This window comes from Hydra viridissima, unplaced genomic scaffold, assembly GCF_058129835.1.
Source record: "Hydra viridissima isolate aposymbiotic clone 2 unplaced genomic scaffold, HvirCarnegie_v1 scaffold_2, whole genome shotgun sequence".
Lineage (NCBI taxonomy): Eukaryota > Metazoa > Cnidaria > Hydrozoa > Anthoathecata > Hydridae > Hydra > Hydra viridissima.
The window spans coordinates 27,211,548-27,227,144 of NW_028324301.1; the positions used below are offsets into that span (position 1 = coordinate 27,211,548).

At 35.1% G+C, this 15,597-nt stretch overlaps 1 protein-coding gene across 3 annotated transcripts; it reads right to left on the bottom strand.

Moving 5' to 3' along the window:
* Positions 1-8,091: 8,091 nt before the first annotated feature.
* Positions 8,092-15,375, bottom strand: LOC149892693 (uncharacterized). Of its 3 annotated transcripts, none has more exons than XM_090080103.1 (5): positions 15,300-15,375; positions 9,231-12,050; positions 8,932-8,997; positions 8,616-8,672; positions 8,092-8,457 (listed from the first exon to the last, which is right to left on the bottom strand). In XM_090080103.1, exons 2-5 carry the CDS (start codon positions 12,019-12,021, stop codon positions 8,138-8,140), a joined length of 3,234 nt encoding a protein of 1,077 aa, XP_089936229.1. In that variant the 5' UTR covers positions 12,022-12,050; positions 15,300-15,375; the 3' UTR covers positions 8,092-8,137. The 3 variants fall into 3 exon arrangements, with proteins under 3 accessions (XP_089936229.1, XP_089936231.1, XP_089936230.1); XM_090080105.1 differs by having other exon boundaries at positions 15,306-15,372; XM_090080104.1 differs by lacking the exon at positions 15,300-15,375 and having other exon boundaries at positions 9,231-12,698.
* Positions 15,376-15,597: the final 222 nt, after the last annotated feature.

Sequence of the window (15,597 nt, forward strand, 5' to 3'; positions counted from 1 at the left end):
GTTTTTGTATTTTGTTTTGAATTTCTTTGCTTTGAGCTTTTTAATCGATCGATAGCTTTAGGAGAAAAGAAGAAACCCCTCTGACGAAGTCTTGGCTTTTTTAAAAACGCTCAAATTTTGGCAAACAAATCTCATACGAAACGCTACTTTGATGTCAAGCTTTCGTTACTCCCTACTCCCTTCTAGCGGAGGGCGGCAAAAAGGTGTTGCATCCTAGAGCTAAAAGTGAGGAGGGAAGCAAGTTTTTTTTTCGTTTTGTTTGCTTTTTTATGTTTTTTGTTTTTTTGAGGGGGGAGAGTTAGAGGGTAAGGGGGTTAGGATTAGAGGGGGTTGGGGTTACGGTTTGGAAACCTGGGGACGAGGATATCAAGCAGGAGTTTAGTGTTAAGGTTAAAGGGCCCACGAGGGGCGTCCTTCAATTGTAAAATGCCTTTAGACGCACGTGTCTAGTCGTCTCGTTGCATCGACCTAGAGGAGTTTTCTGATAGATCTTGCGCTTTGGGCTCAGTTAATCGGTCTGTATCCATTGTAAACACGGTGTCTGCCGTTAGAAAATCGTTAACCAGGCGTTTGTGAGCTTTAACAACCATCCCTTTGAGTTTAAAACGAACGTTTCTTCAAAAGCCACTCGAGATGGAGGTACTCACGGAGGTTTGTTACGGTAACAACCCTGTGGTTTGCCATCTTCTTTCTTTCCGCAGCGTCGCAAACGCATCGGCCGGTCTCTTAGGTGACGAAAAAACGTCTGATCTCTCGACTGGAATGCTTAACGTACTAAGATTAGTAGAGTTAGTACTAAGAGTTGCATCTGGCCGCCGTAATTTTCTTCGATGATGTCTTGAAAATTTCGTGACGTCGTTTTCAAACCTCTAGGGTCGATTTTAACCTTCGACCTTAAAGTCGATTTTAGCCTTCGGTGTGGCTCTGTACAACTTTTGCGGTGAAAAAGCTTGCGCGGAGTCTACAGTTGTATTTAGCCGACAGACGCTGGCAACGCAGAAACAGAATGACTCTTGGGCGGCGCAAACCGAGCGTTCAGCAAATTTCTAGCATTTTACGTCAAAGCGGACAATCTGCACGACAAATAAAGCTAACTTTCTCGTTGCAACAGTTAGTCACTGGATCGTTGGACGAGTGTGTACAGCTGTTTTGCGTCGAAAGCCGACCGGTGGTCGGATGCGACTCTTCTTTTCATTCGAAAATCAGAACCTGGCCATCAGTCGTGTATCACCATCGAATGCTTAATGTAGTGATTTCTCGAAACGACAAAAGCTTGTAAAACAAACAGCTTCGCTGTACTGTTGCCTAATATGTTAACGGATGGCCAGGAACAACCTTGGTCTGTAATGAATGAGTTCGTTTTTCCATTCGAGGCACTAATTACTGCAGTTTTAAAAGTCACCTAAAGTATAAGCTCATCTCTCCATTCAAGAAAAACAAGCATCAGAGTTTCGGAAAGTTTGCATGCACGACACCACCATCGATGATACTTAAACAAACAGAAAATGAATTGCAAAACAGAACCACTGAATTGCAAAACATAACAACGGACAGCTTGTAAAATGCATGGTGATGAGCTTCTTCAATCCAATCAAGGAACCAAGCATCACAGTTTCGGCAATGGTGCATGTGCAAATCAGCAAACTGTGATACTTAATCAAACAACTTCACTGTTTTGCTTAGTTTAAGAACGGATGGCTAAGAACAACCTCGTTAGTGAGTATGAAGTCATCTCTTCATTCCAGGAATTAATAATAATCAGAGTTTTAGAAGTCTCTTACGTGCGATACTACTATCAACGGTACTTAATCAAACAGCCTCTCAGAATGGCCTAGTTTGAGAACGGAAGGCTAGGAACAACCTTAGTAGTGAGTCATCAGTTCAACTTTTCATTCAAGGAATTAAGCATCTAAAATCTGAAAAATAAAAAGAAGAGCTCTTTGTTAGAAGTTCTTATTTTTATTTTTCCTCAACTTCTATTTCTTTTCTTTTTTTACTTTTTTTTTTTTAATGATAGTTTTTCTTTTTTTTTATCTATTTTGTTCGTTTAAATTAATACAACAGGCGTTTTAGGTCGTTTCTGTAACATTATTTAACACTTTAAATTGTAATAAATATTTGAACAGAAGAAAATCCCTTTCGTAACGTTAAAATGTCATAAGAACATTTCATCTTTACCAAATACGCTTGTAAAAATAGTTTCACTTTTAAAGTTTGTTGTATATGTCTTTTAATTTAGTGAATCGCAATTTGGATTTTCTTAGGCGCACATCTACTTTAGTTGCTTTTTCTTAAAGAAAGGTCACCAGAGTTTTCTTACACAGCCCCTGCAGCATAATCTTTAACAAAATACTCTTTTGAAAAGTTTTACATTGAAATAAACAAAAGCCATTTGCGTAAGTAGAGATAACTTAGAGAATAAAAAGTGCATAAACGCCTCGCTACTTTGATGAAGAAGAAACGGATGACTAAATGCAACTTTTTAATTTCGTGTGCTATCTCTTTCGATTAAGGTACTTTTTGAATATTTTTTCAAAGAAATGTTAGCGTAGTTTTCCTTTTTTAAATTTAAATCATGTTTAAAGGTAGTTTTTGAATGTTTTTTCAAAGAAATGTTAGCGTAGTTTTCATCTATTAAATTTAAATCATGTTTAAAGGTAGTTTTTGAATGTTTTTTCAAAGAAATGTTAGCGTAGTTTTCATCTATTAAATCTAAATCATGTTTAAAGGTAGTTTTCGAATATTTTTTCAAAGAATTGTTAGCGTAGTTTTCCTCTTTTAGATCTAGCTTATGTTTAAGGTAGTTTTTGAGTATTTTTTCAAAGAAAAGTTAGCGTAGTTTTCCTCTTTTAGATCTAGCTTATGTTTAAGGTAGTTTTTGAGTATTTTTTCAAAGAAAAGTTAGCGTAGTTTTCCTCTTTTAGATCTAGCTTATGTTTAAGGTAGTTTTTAAATATTTTTTTAAAGAAAAGTTAGCATAGTTTTCCTCTTTTGGATATAGCTTATGTTTAAGGTAGTTTTTAAATATTTTTTTTAAAGAAAAGTTAGCGTAGTTTTCCTCCTTTAGATCTAGCTTATAATTCAGGTAGTTTTTGAATATTTTTTCAAATAAAAATTAGCAAAGTATAGTTTATTTAGCATGACATCACAAAATACTAAACTCAAAAAGGCAAGATAAAGTATAAGATAAACGTAAAATAAGATATAGATGAAACAAATGTTAGGCTGCATAAAATCAAAAACTGCATTGCCTATCATAAACACAAATGTCTAGTGAGAGCTTTTAAAGGTCGTTCTTTTCGTCTTTTAATTTGGTGAATCGCGATTTGAATTTTCTAAGGCGCACATGTCTTTCAGTTGCTTTTTTCTTAAGGAAAGGTCGCCAGAGTTTTTTTACGCAGCTCCTGCAGCATAATCTTTAACAAAATACTCTTTTGTATATCATTACATAGAAATAAACAAAAACCATATGCGTAAACAGAGATAAATTAGAACGCAAAAGTGCATAAAAAGCCTCGCTACTTTGCTATAGAAGAAGTGGATGACTAGATACAACTTTGTAAATTCGTGCACTACCTCAATGGATTAAGGTATTTTTCGAAAGTTTTTTAAAAGCATAAATAGCGTAGTCTTCCTCTTTTAAATCTAGCTTATGTCTAAGGCAGTTTTTGAATAGATTTTCAAAGAAAGGTTAGCGTACTTTTCCACTTTTAAGTTTAGCTTATGTAGCTTGACAAAACAACACACAAAAAGACAAGATAAAGTATCAGATAAACGTAAAATAAAATATAAATGAAACTAAAGTTAGGCTGCATAAAAAACAAACAACTTAATAATCTACTAGACATGTTTAAGTTGAATTAAGTAAAGTCCTTTGCGCAAATTTGGGTAAATAAGAGAGTAAAAATCCATAAAAAGAAGAAGTGGATGAGTAGATACAATTTTTTAAATTTGTGTGCTATCTCTATTGAATAAGGTAGTTTTCGAGAGTTTTTTCAAAGCAAAATTAGCGTAGTGTTCCTCTTTTAAATCTAGATTATCTCAAAAATAGATTTCGAATAGTTTTTCAAAGAAAGGTTAGCGCAGCTTTCCTCTTTTAACATTAGCTTATGTAGCTTGACATCACAGAACACAAAAAGATAAAATAAAATATAAGACAAACGTAAAATGAAAAATAGATGTAGCTAAAGTTAGGCAGCATAAAAAACCAACAACATAATAATCTACTAGGCATGTTTAAATTGAATTAAATAAAATCCTTTGCGCAAAAATAGGTATGTTAGAGAGTAAAAGCGCATAGAAAGCCTCGCTACTTTGCTGTGAAAGAAGTGGATGACTAGATACAACTTTTTAAAATCCTGTGCTATCTCTATCGATTAAGGTAGTTTTCGAAAGATTTTTCAAAGCAAAAATAGCGTAGTCTTTCTCTTTTAAATCTAGATTATGTCTAAGGTAGTTTTTGAACAGCTTTTCAAAGAAAGGTTAGCGTAGCTTTCCTCTTTTAAGTTTAGCTTATGTAGCTTGACATCACAAAACACAAAATTCAAAAAGACAAAATAAAATATAAGATAAACGTAAAATAAAATATAGATGAAGCTAAAGTTAGACTGCATAAAAAAACAACAACGTAATAACCTACTAGAATCTAATAAAACCCTATGCACAAATGTAGGTATGTTAGAGAGTAAAAGTGCATAAAAAGCCTCGCTACTTTGTTTAAGGTAGTTTTTGAATAGTTTTTCAAAGAAAGCTTAGCGTAGTTTTCCTCTTTAAAGTTTGGCTTATGTAGCTTGACATCACAAAACACAAAACACTAAAAGGAAAGGTAATATAAAAGTTAATCGTAAAATAAAATGTAGGTGAAATAAATGTTAGGCTGCATAAAAGAAAAAAAAAATCGTAACATAATAATCTTCTATATATGTTTGGATTGAATTAAATGAATTCCTTTGCGTAAATATAAGCAAACTAGTGAGAAAAAGTGCATAAAGAGCCTCGCTACTTTGCTGCAGAAGTAGTGGATGACTATATGCAATTTTTTAAAATCGTGTGCTATCTCTATCGATTAAGGTAGTTTTCGAAAGTTTTTTCAAAGTAAAAATAGTGTAGTTTTCCTCTTTTAAATCTAGCTTTTGTCTAGGGTAGTTTATGAATAGATTTTCAAAGAAAGGTTAGCGTAGCATTCCACTTTTAAGTTTAGCTTAAGTTGCTTGGCATCACAAAACTCAAAACTCAAAAAGAAAAGATAAAATATATGATAAACCTAAAACATAATATAGATGAAACTAAAGTTAGGCTGCATAAAAAACCAACAACATAATAATCTACTAGGCATGTTTAAATTGAATTAAATAAAATCCTTTGCGCAAATGTAGGTATGTTAGAGAGTAAAAGTGCATGAAAAGCCTCGCTACTTTGTTAAAGGTAGTTTTTGAATAGTTTTTCAAAGCAAGTTTAGCGTAGTTTTCCTCTTTTATGTTTAGACTATGTAGCTTGACATCACAGAACACAAAGCTCAAAAAGGCAAGATAAAATATAAGTTAATCGTAAAATATAGATGTAACAAAGTTTAGACTGCATAAAAAACCAACAACATAATAATCTACTAGGCATGTTTAAGTTGAATTAAATAATGTCCTTTGCGCAAATATAGGAAAGTTAGAGTAAAAATCCATAAAAAGCCTCGATACTTTGCTGAAGAAGAAGATGACTATATGCAACTTTTTAAAATTGTGAGCTATCTATATCGATTTAGGTCCTTTTTGAGTACTTTTTCAAAGAAAAGTTAGCGCAGTTTTCCCCTTTTAAGATTAGATTATGAAGCTTGACATAACAAAACACAAAACTAACAAAGGCAAGATAAAATATAAGGTAAACGCAATATAATGTATAGATGAAACTAAAGTTAGGCTGCATAAAACAAACGGGTAACAATACTCTTCTATGTATGTTTACATTGAGTTAAATAAAATCCTTTGCGCAAATATAGGTATGTTAGAGAATAAAAGTGCATAAAAAGCCTCAGTACTTTGCTGTAGAAGAAGTGGATGAGTAGATACAATTTTTTAAATTTGTGTGCTATCTCTATCGAATAAGTTAGTTTTCGAGAGTTTTTTCAAAGCAAAATTAGCGTAGTGTTCCTCTTTTAAATCTAGATTATCTCAAAAATAGATTTCGAATAGTTTTTCAAAGAAAGGTTAGCGCAGCTTTCCTCTTTTAACATTAGCTTATGTAGCTTGACATCACAGAACACAAAAAGATAAAATAAAATATAAGACAAACGTAAAATGAAAAATAGATGTAGCTAAAGTTAGGCTGCATAAAAAACCAACAACATAATAATCTACTAGGCATGTTTAAATTGAATTAAATAAAATCCTTTGCGCAAAAATAGGTATGTTAGAGAGTAAAAGCGCATAAAAAGCCTCGCTACTTTGTTAAAGGTAGTTTTTGAATAGTTTTTCAAAGACAGGTTAGCGTAAATTTCCTCTTTAAAGTTTAGCTTATGTAGCTTGACATCACAAAATATAAAACTCAAAAAGACAAGATAAAATATAAGATAAACGCAAAATAAAATATAGATGAAACTAAAGTTAGGCTGCATACAAAACCAACAACATAATATTCTACTAGTTATGTTTAAATTGAATTAAATAAAATCCTTTACGCAAATATAGGTAAGTTAGAGAGTAAAAGTGCATAAAAAGCTTTACTTTGCTGAAGAAGAAGATGAATAGATGCAACTTTTTAAATTCGTGAGCTATCTCTATCGGTGTAAGGTAGTTTTTGAACAATTTTTCAAAGAAAAGTTAGCCTAGTTTTCTTCTTTTAAGTTTAAATTATGTAGCTTGACATCACAAAATACAAAACTCAAAAAGACAAGATAAAATATAAGATAAACGCAAAATAAAATATAGATGAAACTAAAGTTAGGCTGCATACAAAACCAACAACATAATATTCTACTAGAAAAGTTAGCCTAGTTTCCTTCTTTTAAGTTTAGATTATGTAGCTTGACATCACAAAACACAAAAAGGCAAGATAAAATACAAGGTAAACGTAAAATAAAATAGAAGTCAAACAAAAGTTAGGTTGCATAAATACAAAAACTGCATTGCCAAAAATAGAATTTGTTGTCTAGAAAGACCTTTTAAACTTTGTTTCTTTCGTTTTTTGACTTAGTGAATCGCGATCTGGTTTTTCTTAGGCGCGCTTGTTTCTTAGTTGTTTTTTTTGTAAAGAAACTTTATTCAGACGTTTTTTTTTACGCAACTCCTTTAACATTATTTTTAACAAAGTATTCTTTTATACGTGTTTACATTGAAATAAAACCCTTTGCGTAAATAGAGATAAATTAGAGAGCAAAAGTACATAAAAAGCCTCGCTACTTTGCAGAAGAAGAATTGGATGGCAAGATTCGTGTGCTTTCTCTTTCGTTTAAGGTACTTCTTGAATATTTTTTCAAAGAAAAGTTAGCGTAGTTTTCCCCTTTTAAGTTTAGCTTACGCAGCTTGACATCACAAAACGCAAAAACCAATAAGGCATGATAAAATACAAGATAAACGTAAAATAAAATAGAAGTGAAACAAAAGTTAGACTGCATAAAAACAAAAAAAAAAAAAAAAACATAATATACTTCTATGTATGTTTACATTGATCTAAACAAAATCCTTTGTGTAAAGATATGAAAAAATAGAGAGTAAGAGTTCATAAAAAAGCCTCGCTATTTTGCTGAAGAAGAAATGGATGTCTAGATCTTTTAAAATAAGGAACTTTTTGATTTCTTTTTCCGAAAAATGGTTGGAGCAGTTTTCCTTTTTTAAATTTCACTTATGCAGTTTAACATCACAGGAAATATTATTTTGCTTTTTAACAAACTCTTAAAAACATCAGAAGTAATTCTAAATGCAACTCTATTAAAAGTTTTCACAGAATAACAAAACGACTTCTTTTTTTTTTTTTTAAAGATAAAAAAAAGTTTGAACTATCTTTAAATAAGAAATGTGAGAACAGTTTAACAGAACTTCTTGTTTATTATGTCTTTAGCGAAACAGATAAAAATATTTGCAAAAGCATAGATAAAACAAACTACACAAAAGGCCCATCTTTATTGCCAAACTGAACAAACTTATCTAAACTACATAAATGGTTTCACGATATTGCCATATTGAACAAACTTTTCTAAACTACCCTCTTTTTGAATTTTTAGCTTCATGTTTTTAATTTTGTCTTTAATATGGCTTTGGTAGGAGTACTTTTGCAAGACATGAATGAGCTTGTCACTGCTATGATTTGCCAAGATGCCAAGGTAATCTTTGTACGAGCAACTTGAGCTTACATCTGTAAACACGTCTTGCAAGATGTATGCCAACACCAAAGCTGCACATCGTGGAAAACTTCTGGTGTTGAACCATTCGTTGTGGCCAGGGCAAGCATTCAGCTCTTCAACTATTTCATCTAAAATTTTACAAACTCAAGTCATAACACAAAGTGATTAAATCAAATATTCATTTGGTTCTGAAGTAAGACAAGATTTATTCTGTTTTTTTATTTATTTTTTTTTTGTTGACCTTATTGTTTGCACTGATAGCAATAACTGGTTTTTGAAAGATTACCTAAATGGCATTGGCTAACTTCTGCTTTGTTTTCCTTTGTTCTTGGCTGAGTTGATCCTGAAATAAAATAAAACCATGTTCATTTTTCTAATTCATAAAAACCATCAACAGTTTCTAAGTGTTAGAGATGATAACAAGCTGTGCATGATTTCTAACGGTGATGTTTCTAACTTCATCATTAGAAATCGGGTAGACACAACTTTCTAAAAGTGCACTTAGCAATGATGGCTAGTTTTTGTTAACAGTTAACCATCTGAAATTGTGCAAGAAGAGGTTTGTGTTTATATATCTTTGTATAAATTAGGTTTTACATTACCGATGAGTTCTTGAGTGAAAGATGGCATTTCCAACTTGATTTTTTTTCTTCTTGGATCTTTTACTTCTAAAACATAATCAGTTTTAGTATCATTCACTTGTATAAACATTTAAGCAATCACAGAATTAGTCCTGCAACAAATACATACACACTTCTGTGTTGTTTTTTTGTTTTGTTTTGTTTTTTTTACAGCTCTAACAATAACAATAGGGCAAGGAGTTGATTTGGGCATTTTCATTTTTTGAAAGCGTGTTGAGATTTGCATAAAAATCAAAAATCAAAAATCAAAAAGAATTTACCTCTGGATGTAGAGGCAAGACTTTGGCTAAATAGGCTACCAACAGATTGAACAGCATAAGGTGAGAGCTGCTTTGCAAGAACAGTACCAGCCTGTTGGACAGGAACAGCTGAAACTGGATCAGATGAAAGAAACAAACTGGGTTTGGCCAATGTTTGCTGAAAAGCAACAAGGCTAGGAGTCAGAGGAACAGAAAAGACCTCTTTTGAAGGACAGAAAGCGACTTGCTGAGAAGGAGAAGCAGAAACAGGTTTGGCAACCACTTGCTCATTAAAGTAAACTGGAGAAAGTTTTGCATGGTGTTCAATAAAATCCGGTTCATCAGGAAATAATGTTAATGCAAGAGGAGAACAAGCTGTGCCAACAGGAACAGCTAGAGTCTGATCTACATCCATACAAACAGCTTGTTCGTTAGGAACTAGTTGTGCAAGAGCAGGGGATAGTTCAAGAACTGGACCAGCGATTGTTTGTTCAGATGGAACAGACGAAACAGGAGTTGAGGTAGGTTCACACAAGAAATCTACGGCATGGTCGTTGCTATCCTCTAAAGGAACATTGTTTTCTACAGCTGGAGAAAACGGAACCACTGTGGTACAGCTGAAAGTAGCAGCACATTCTTCAGAGTCAGAACCGGAGTCTAAATCTTCCTCAAAGATGTCCTCAACCTCATGAAAACCGTACTCCTCTGCATTAGTTTGGAGCCAGTCCATCACATCCTTCTCCTTCTTTGGTGGTCTCTCAGACTTTTCAACAGTCAAAGACTCTATGACTCCGAAGGACTGTCCGATGCCCAGGGCAAAGCGCAACTCCTCTGCAGCGTTCCACTGGGACACATAAAAGCTATCCATTGTGTTCCTGCTGTGCTTCATGTAGAGTGTAGCAAACCGCTCGCGATCTTCTTTGCTGTTGTTGGCAAAGTAAGTGGCTATCGAACCGCGAATGCAAGTGGGAGTAAGACGCTTCATGGGAATGTTTACTTGGCTTTTTCTGAAGCAGGACGTCAGGCAAGAGGAGATAGCAGAGGAACCCATCTGGTAAACAGGCACTCTAGTTGCACCGAGTGTCACACATTCGTCTTTGTTGGGTCTCATCGATGGAAAAAGGGGCCTGTAGCAGTCGCTCAACTCCAAAACAGTCTTGGTGTCTGCAGCCATGTAGTGAGAGTCGTTGACAAGAAGGTCTCTGTATCTCAGCAAATAAATATCGATCAACACTTTCAAGTCGTTCGGCACTAGAATGTTTTTGGCTCCGTACTTGTATGCTGTTTTGTAGCGCTCTTGCACAATGCAATATCCACACTCACTCTTCTCAGCAGCCATGTAGTCTCTAATGTTTAAAAGAGCAATGTTAGATTTTCTTAAACTGTTAATTACAGTGACAGAGAGCAGAAGATGGTTTCGTAGAGACACAGCATTGTCTCTAGTCGGTGTAAGAGACGGCTTTCTAATCGATTCCACTAACTGTCTTACGTATGCAGACTTGCCATATTCGTTCAGCAAACTGACATTGATGATGTTGATGCATTTTTTGCTTTTCACAAGGCTCCTCCTCAAAGAACGAAAGGGCCTCAGCACTTTTTGTAACTCCTCCACCTTGCAGCGCAAACGTCGGATGGCCTCATGAGAAAGTCCGAAATAGACATTCCTGGCTTCACTGAAACGAAACAGGAGACAAAGGTAGACAAGGCGGTTGTACAACGTGTGACAAGACATGGCTTTTGTTTGGTCAAGTTCACTCAGCTTGGAATTGAGCTGAATGTTTTTAAAGTGCATGGAAAAGTATCTATCCTCCAAAACGTTGGAATTGGTGAGAGCGTTCGGGTGCAGCGTCAGCGTGCTGTCACAACATGTCAATATTTCAACAACTGCATTTTTGTAGATCTTTGCTTGTGACAAAGTGTTGTTGTTGGCTACCACAAGCCACTTTTCAAAATCTCTGAAGAGCTCATCTGCTGACTGGTAATAAAAGTGAAAAGCATCTTTGTCCAGCTGAAACAAGAGTCTCTTATCTTCTGTCAAGACGGAGGAGTTGGAAACCAAGTGCTTTAAGGAATTAAAATCAGAGTCTAGGACGGATTCGGTGTTCAGCTCTTTGTTTTCTACAGAGGTGCAGTGGTTTGCAGAAGGAGCCTCGGACGAACCAGCAACTGATGAGGGCAAGCTTAAAAGAGGATCAGAGGAAAGAACCGGAGAAGAAAAAGAGGAGGAAGGCCCAGGAGCAGAGGATGCAGAGCCTGATGCAGACGCTTGTTCAGCTACTGGCTTAATACCAAAGAAGGCAGGTCGAATAAATTGAGGGACATAGAGCTTGTCGTTGTCGTATCGCTTTGCCTCTGCAATCTTTTGTTTGATCGTCTTGGAATCGTAGAAATGAGTCTCTTTCAAGTGTATGTCCAGTCGGTCGTAATACTTCCAACATTGCAAACAGGGGTAAGGTTTTGGACAGCCGGACTTGCGTTCGAGACGAGCATGCTGAAACTTCCTGACCATTGCAGAGTAAAAGATGGAAGCTTCATCCAAAGTCCAAGAATGATCTTTTTTAGTCAAGTGTCTTTTAATGCTTGTGGAGGAATGTTTGCACAAAGGCATCGGACAGCTAACAGCGTACCTCTTCTTGGTACCATAGAAAGGTACAACCCTGTTTACGGAGCCACACGCTGCAACTAATGCGGCCCTGACTTTGTTTTTGAGCTTTAAGTCTCTCTGTTCTTGTGACTGCCTTCTTTTCTTTTTTTTCGCTTTAGAGTTCGGAGAAGGGGCAACAACAGTGTTGTTTTCTTGTGAAGAAGACATGTTCAGGTGTTTGTTTGCAACGGTTTATGCTAAAAAAAAGAAGACAGTTAGTGAGAGTGTTTTTCTTCTGCCTGCATCCTGGAATCCTGGAATGTTTACAACTGCAGGGAAGAGCTGTGTTTTTTCGAATCCTCTGCAAAAGAGAAAAAAGAAAGAAAAGAGAGCAACAAGAAGAAACAAAGTTTCCACTAGCAAATGAAAAAGAATGAGAGCAACTAGCATTACATGCATGGTGGCAGCAGTGATTGCTATTATGAGAAGGAGAATGAGAAAAAAAAAAAAAAAAAAGAAACAAATAAATAAAGAGATGGAGTTTGAGAGGATCTCGCAACCATATGACTCAAAGAAAGAAACTGTGTTGAAAAAAGGCAAGAGAGGGCAAATAGAACTTGCTAACAAGGACAAATGACAGACATAACTACAACAGTAACAACTCTCATTGCAAGCATAATAACAACAGCATCAGCATCACTGACTCAGAGAGTGTTGACATAACAAAAAAGAAAACAAAAGTACAAGCCAAGTGGGGGAACATTAACAAACACTCATTGCAACTATAACAACAACAACAACAACAGCAACAGCATCACTGACTCAGAGGGTATTGATAAAAAAAAACAAGCAAAACAAAAACAAACAAAAAAACAAATAAAAAAACAAAACAAGCAAATTGGGTGAACAGTAACAACTCTCATTGCAAGCATAATAACAACAGCATCAGCATCAGCATCACTGACTCAGAGAGTGTTGACAAAATAAAATAGACAATAAGCAAGCAAAGTGGGTGAACAGTAACAACTCTCACTGCAAGCATAATAACAACAACAGCATCAGCATCAGCATCACTGACTCAGAGAGTGTTGATAAAATAAAACAGATTATAAACAAACAAAGTGGGTGAACAGTAACAGCTCTCATTGAAAGCATAATAACAACAACAGCATCACTAACTCAGAGGATATATAAAAAAACAAACAAACAAACAAACAAAACAAAAACAAAAAAAAAACAAGCAAAGTGGCTGAACAGTAACAGCTATCATTGCAAGTAAAATAACAACAACAGCATCAGCAACATCATCACTGACTCAGAGAGTGGTGATAAAATAAAACAGATTAAAAAACAAGCAAAGTGGCTAAACAGTAACAACTATAAATACAAGTAAAATGACAAAAGCAGCAACAGCATCACTAACTCGCAGGGTGTTGATAAAAAAAAAAGCAACAAACAAATAAAGCAAGCAAAGTGGGTGAACATTAACACTCATTGCAACTATAATAACACCAACAGCAACAGCATCAGTGACTCAAAGGGTGTTGATAAACAAAAACAAAGGCACAAACAAAACAAGCAGAGTGGGTGAACATTAACAACACTTATTGCAAGCATAATAACAACAACAGCATCAGCATCACTGACTCAGAGAGTGTTGATAAAATAAAATAGATTATAAACATGCCAAGTTTGTGAACATTAACAAACACTCATTGCAACTATAACAACGACTACAGCAACAGCATCACTTACTCAGAGAGTGTTGAGAAAAAAAACAACAAAAAAAACAAAAACAAAACAAAACAGAAAACAGAAGTACAAGCCAAGGGGGGGAACATTAACAAACACTCATTGCAACTATAACAACAACAACAGCAACAGCATCACTTACTCAGAGGATATTGATAAAAAAAACAAACAAACAAACAAACAAAACAAGCAAAGTGGCTGAACAGTAACAGCTATCATTGCAAGTAAAATAACAACAACAGCATCAGCAACATCATCACTGACTCAGAGAGTGGTGATAAAATAAAACAGATTAAAAAACAAGCAAAGTGGCTGAACAGTAACAACTATAAATACAAGTAAAATGACAAAAGCAGCAACAGCATCACTAACTCGCAGGGTGTTGATAAAAAAAAAAAGCAACAAACAAACAAAGCAAGCAAAGTGGGTGAACATTAACACTCATTGCAACTATAATAACACCAACAGCAACAGCATCAGTGACTCAAAGGGTGTTGATAAACAAAAACAAAAGCACAAACAAAACAAGCAAAGTGGGTGAACATTAGCAACACTTATTGCAAGCACAATAACAACAACAGCATCAGCATCACTGACTCAGAGAGTGTTGATAAAACAAAATAGATTATAAACAAGCCAAGTTGGTGAACATTAACAAACACTCATTGCAACTGTAATAAGAACAACAGCAACAGCATCACTGACACAAAGGGTGTTGATAAACAAAAACAAAAACACAAGCAAAGTGGGTGAACATTAACAACACTCATTGCAACTATAACAACAACAACAGCAACAGCATCACTGGCTCAAAGGGTGTTGATAAAATAAAGAAATAAAAACAAAACAAGCAAAGTGGGTGAACAGTAACAACTCCCATTGCAAGCATAATAACGACAACAGCAACAGCAACACCATCACTGACTCAGAGAGTGTTGATAAAATAAAATAGATTATAAACAAGCCAAGTTGGTGAACATTAACAAACACTCATTGCAACTATAACAACGACTACAGCAACAGCATCACTTACTCAGAGAGTGTTGAGAAAAAAAAAACAAAAACAAAAAAAAAACAAAACAAAACAGAAAACAAAAGTACAAGCCAAGTGGGGGAACATTAACAAACACTCATTGCAACTGTAACAACAACAACAGCAACAGCATCACTTACTCAGAGAGTGTTTATAAATAAAACAAAAAACAAAAACAAGAAACAAAAATACAAGCCAAGTGGGTGATTACTAACAGCGCTAACAGCAGCAACAACAGTGTCTTTAGAAACAACAAACAAGTACAACAGCAACAACTGCTTTTACAGAGTATAACAATAACAACAACATGGCACTAACAACAACAAAAGGGTTGGAATAAAAACCTGTAGGCAAAAGGAGAGCTGCATTCAGACAAGATCGATTACAAAGAGGCTCTTCTTTAGGACAGAGGAGAAACTGCTTTTGAGGGACAGAGGGACTTTTGTTGTTGTGGTTGTTGTTGTTGTTGTGCAGAAACCAACAAACTTTTATTGAACCGAATATAACCGAATATAACCGAAAGTCTTGTTTGCTTCTGTTTTGTGCCATCAAGAAGGGAAAACAAAACATCACAAAACAAACGAAGCAAACGAAACAAACAAACAAACAAACGAACGAAACAAACAAACAAAAAAAAAAAAATTAAAAAAATTAACAAACAAACAAACAAACAAACAAGCAAACAAACAAAAACAAATAAGAAAAACAGAAAACGCAGTACCGAAACCTCGCCATTTTTTATCCTTCCTCAAGCTTTCTCTGGGCGCCAAAGACCGAGAAAGTTGAGCAAACGTGACGTTGAGGGGGGGGAGGGGGGTACTTAAGGACAGCAGACCGACCAATGGCACGCTTAGGAGAGACCCACGTGAATGCTACATTTTCTTTCTATGTACGCTGAATCCGCTCAAAGTCTGGAATTTCCAGCATTCACGTGTCATCACTCCAGCCACCAGATTGGCCCACACTTTGCACACTTTCAAGACTAGAAACTCACTTGTGCTCAATTTGAGCAAAAAAAA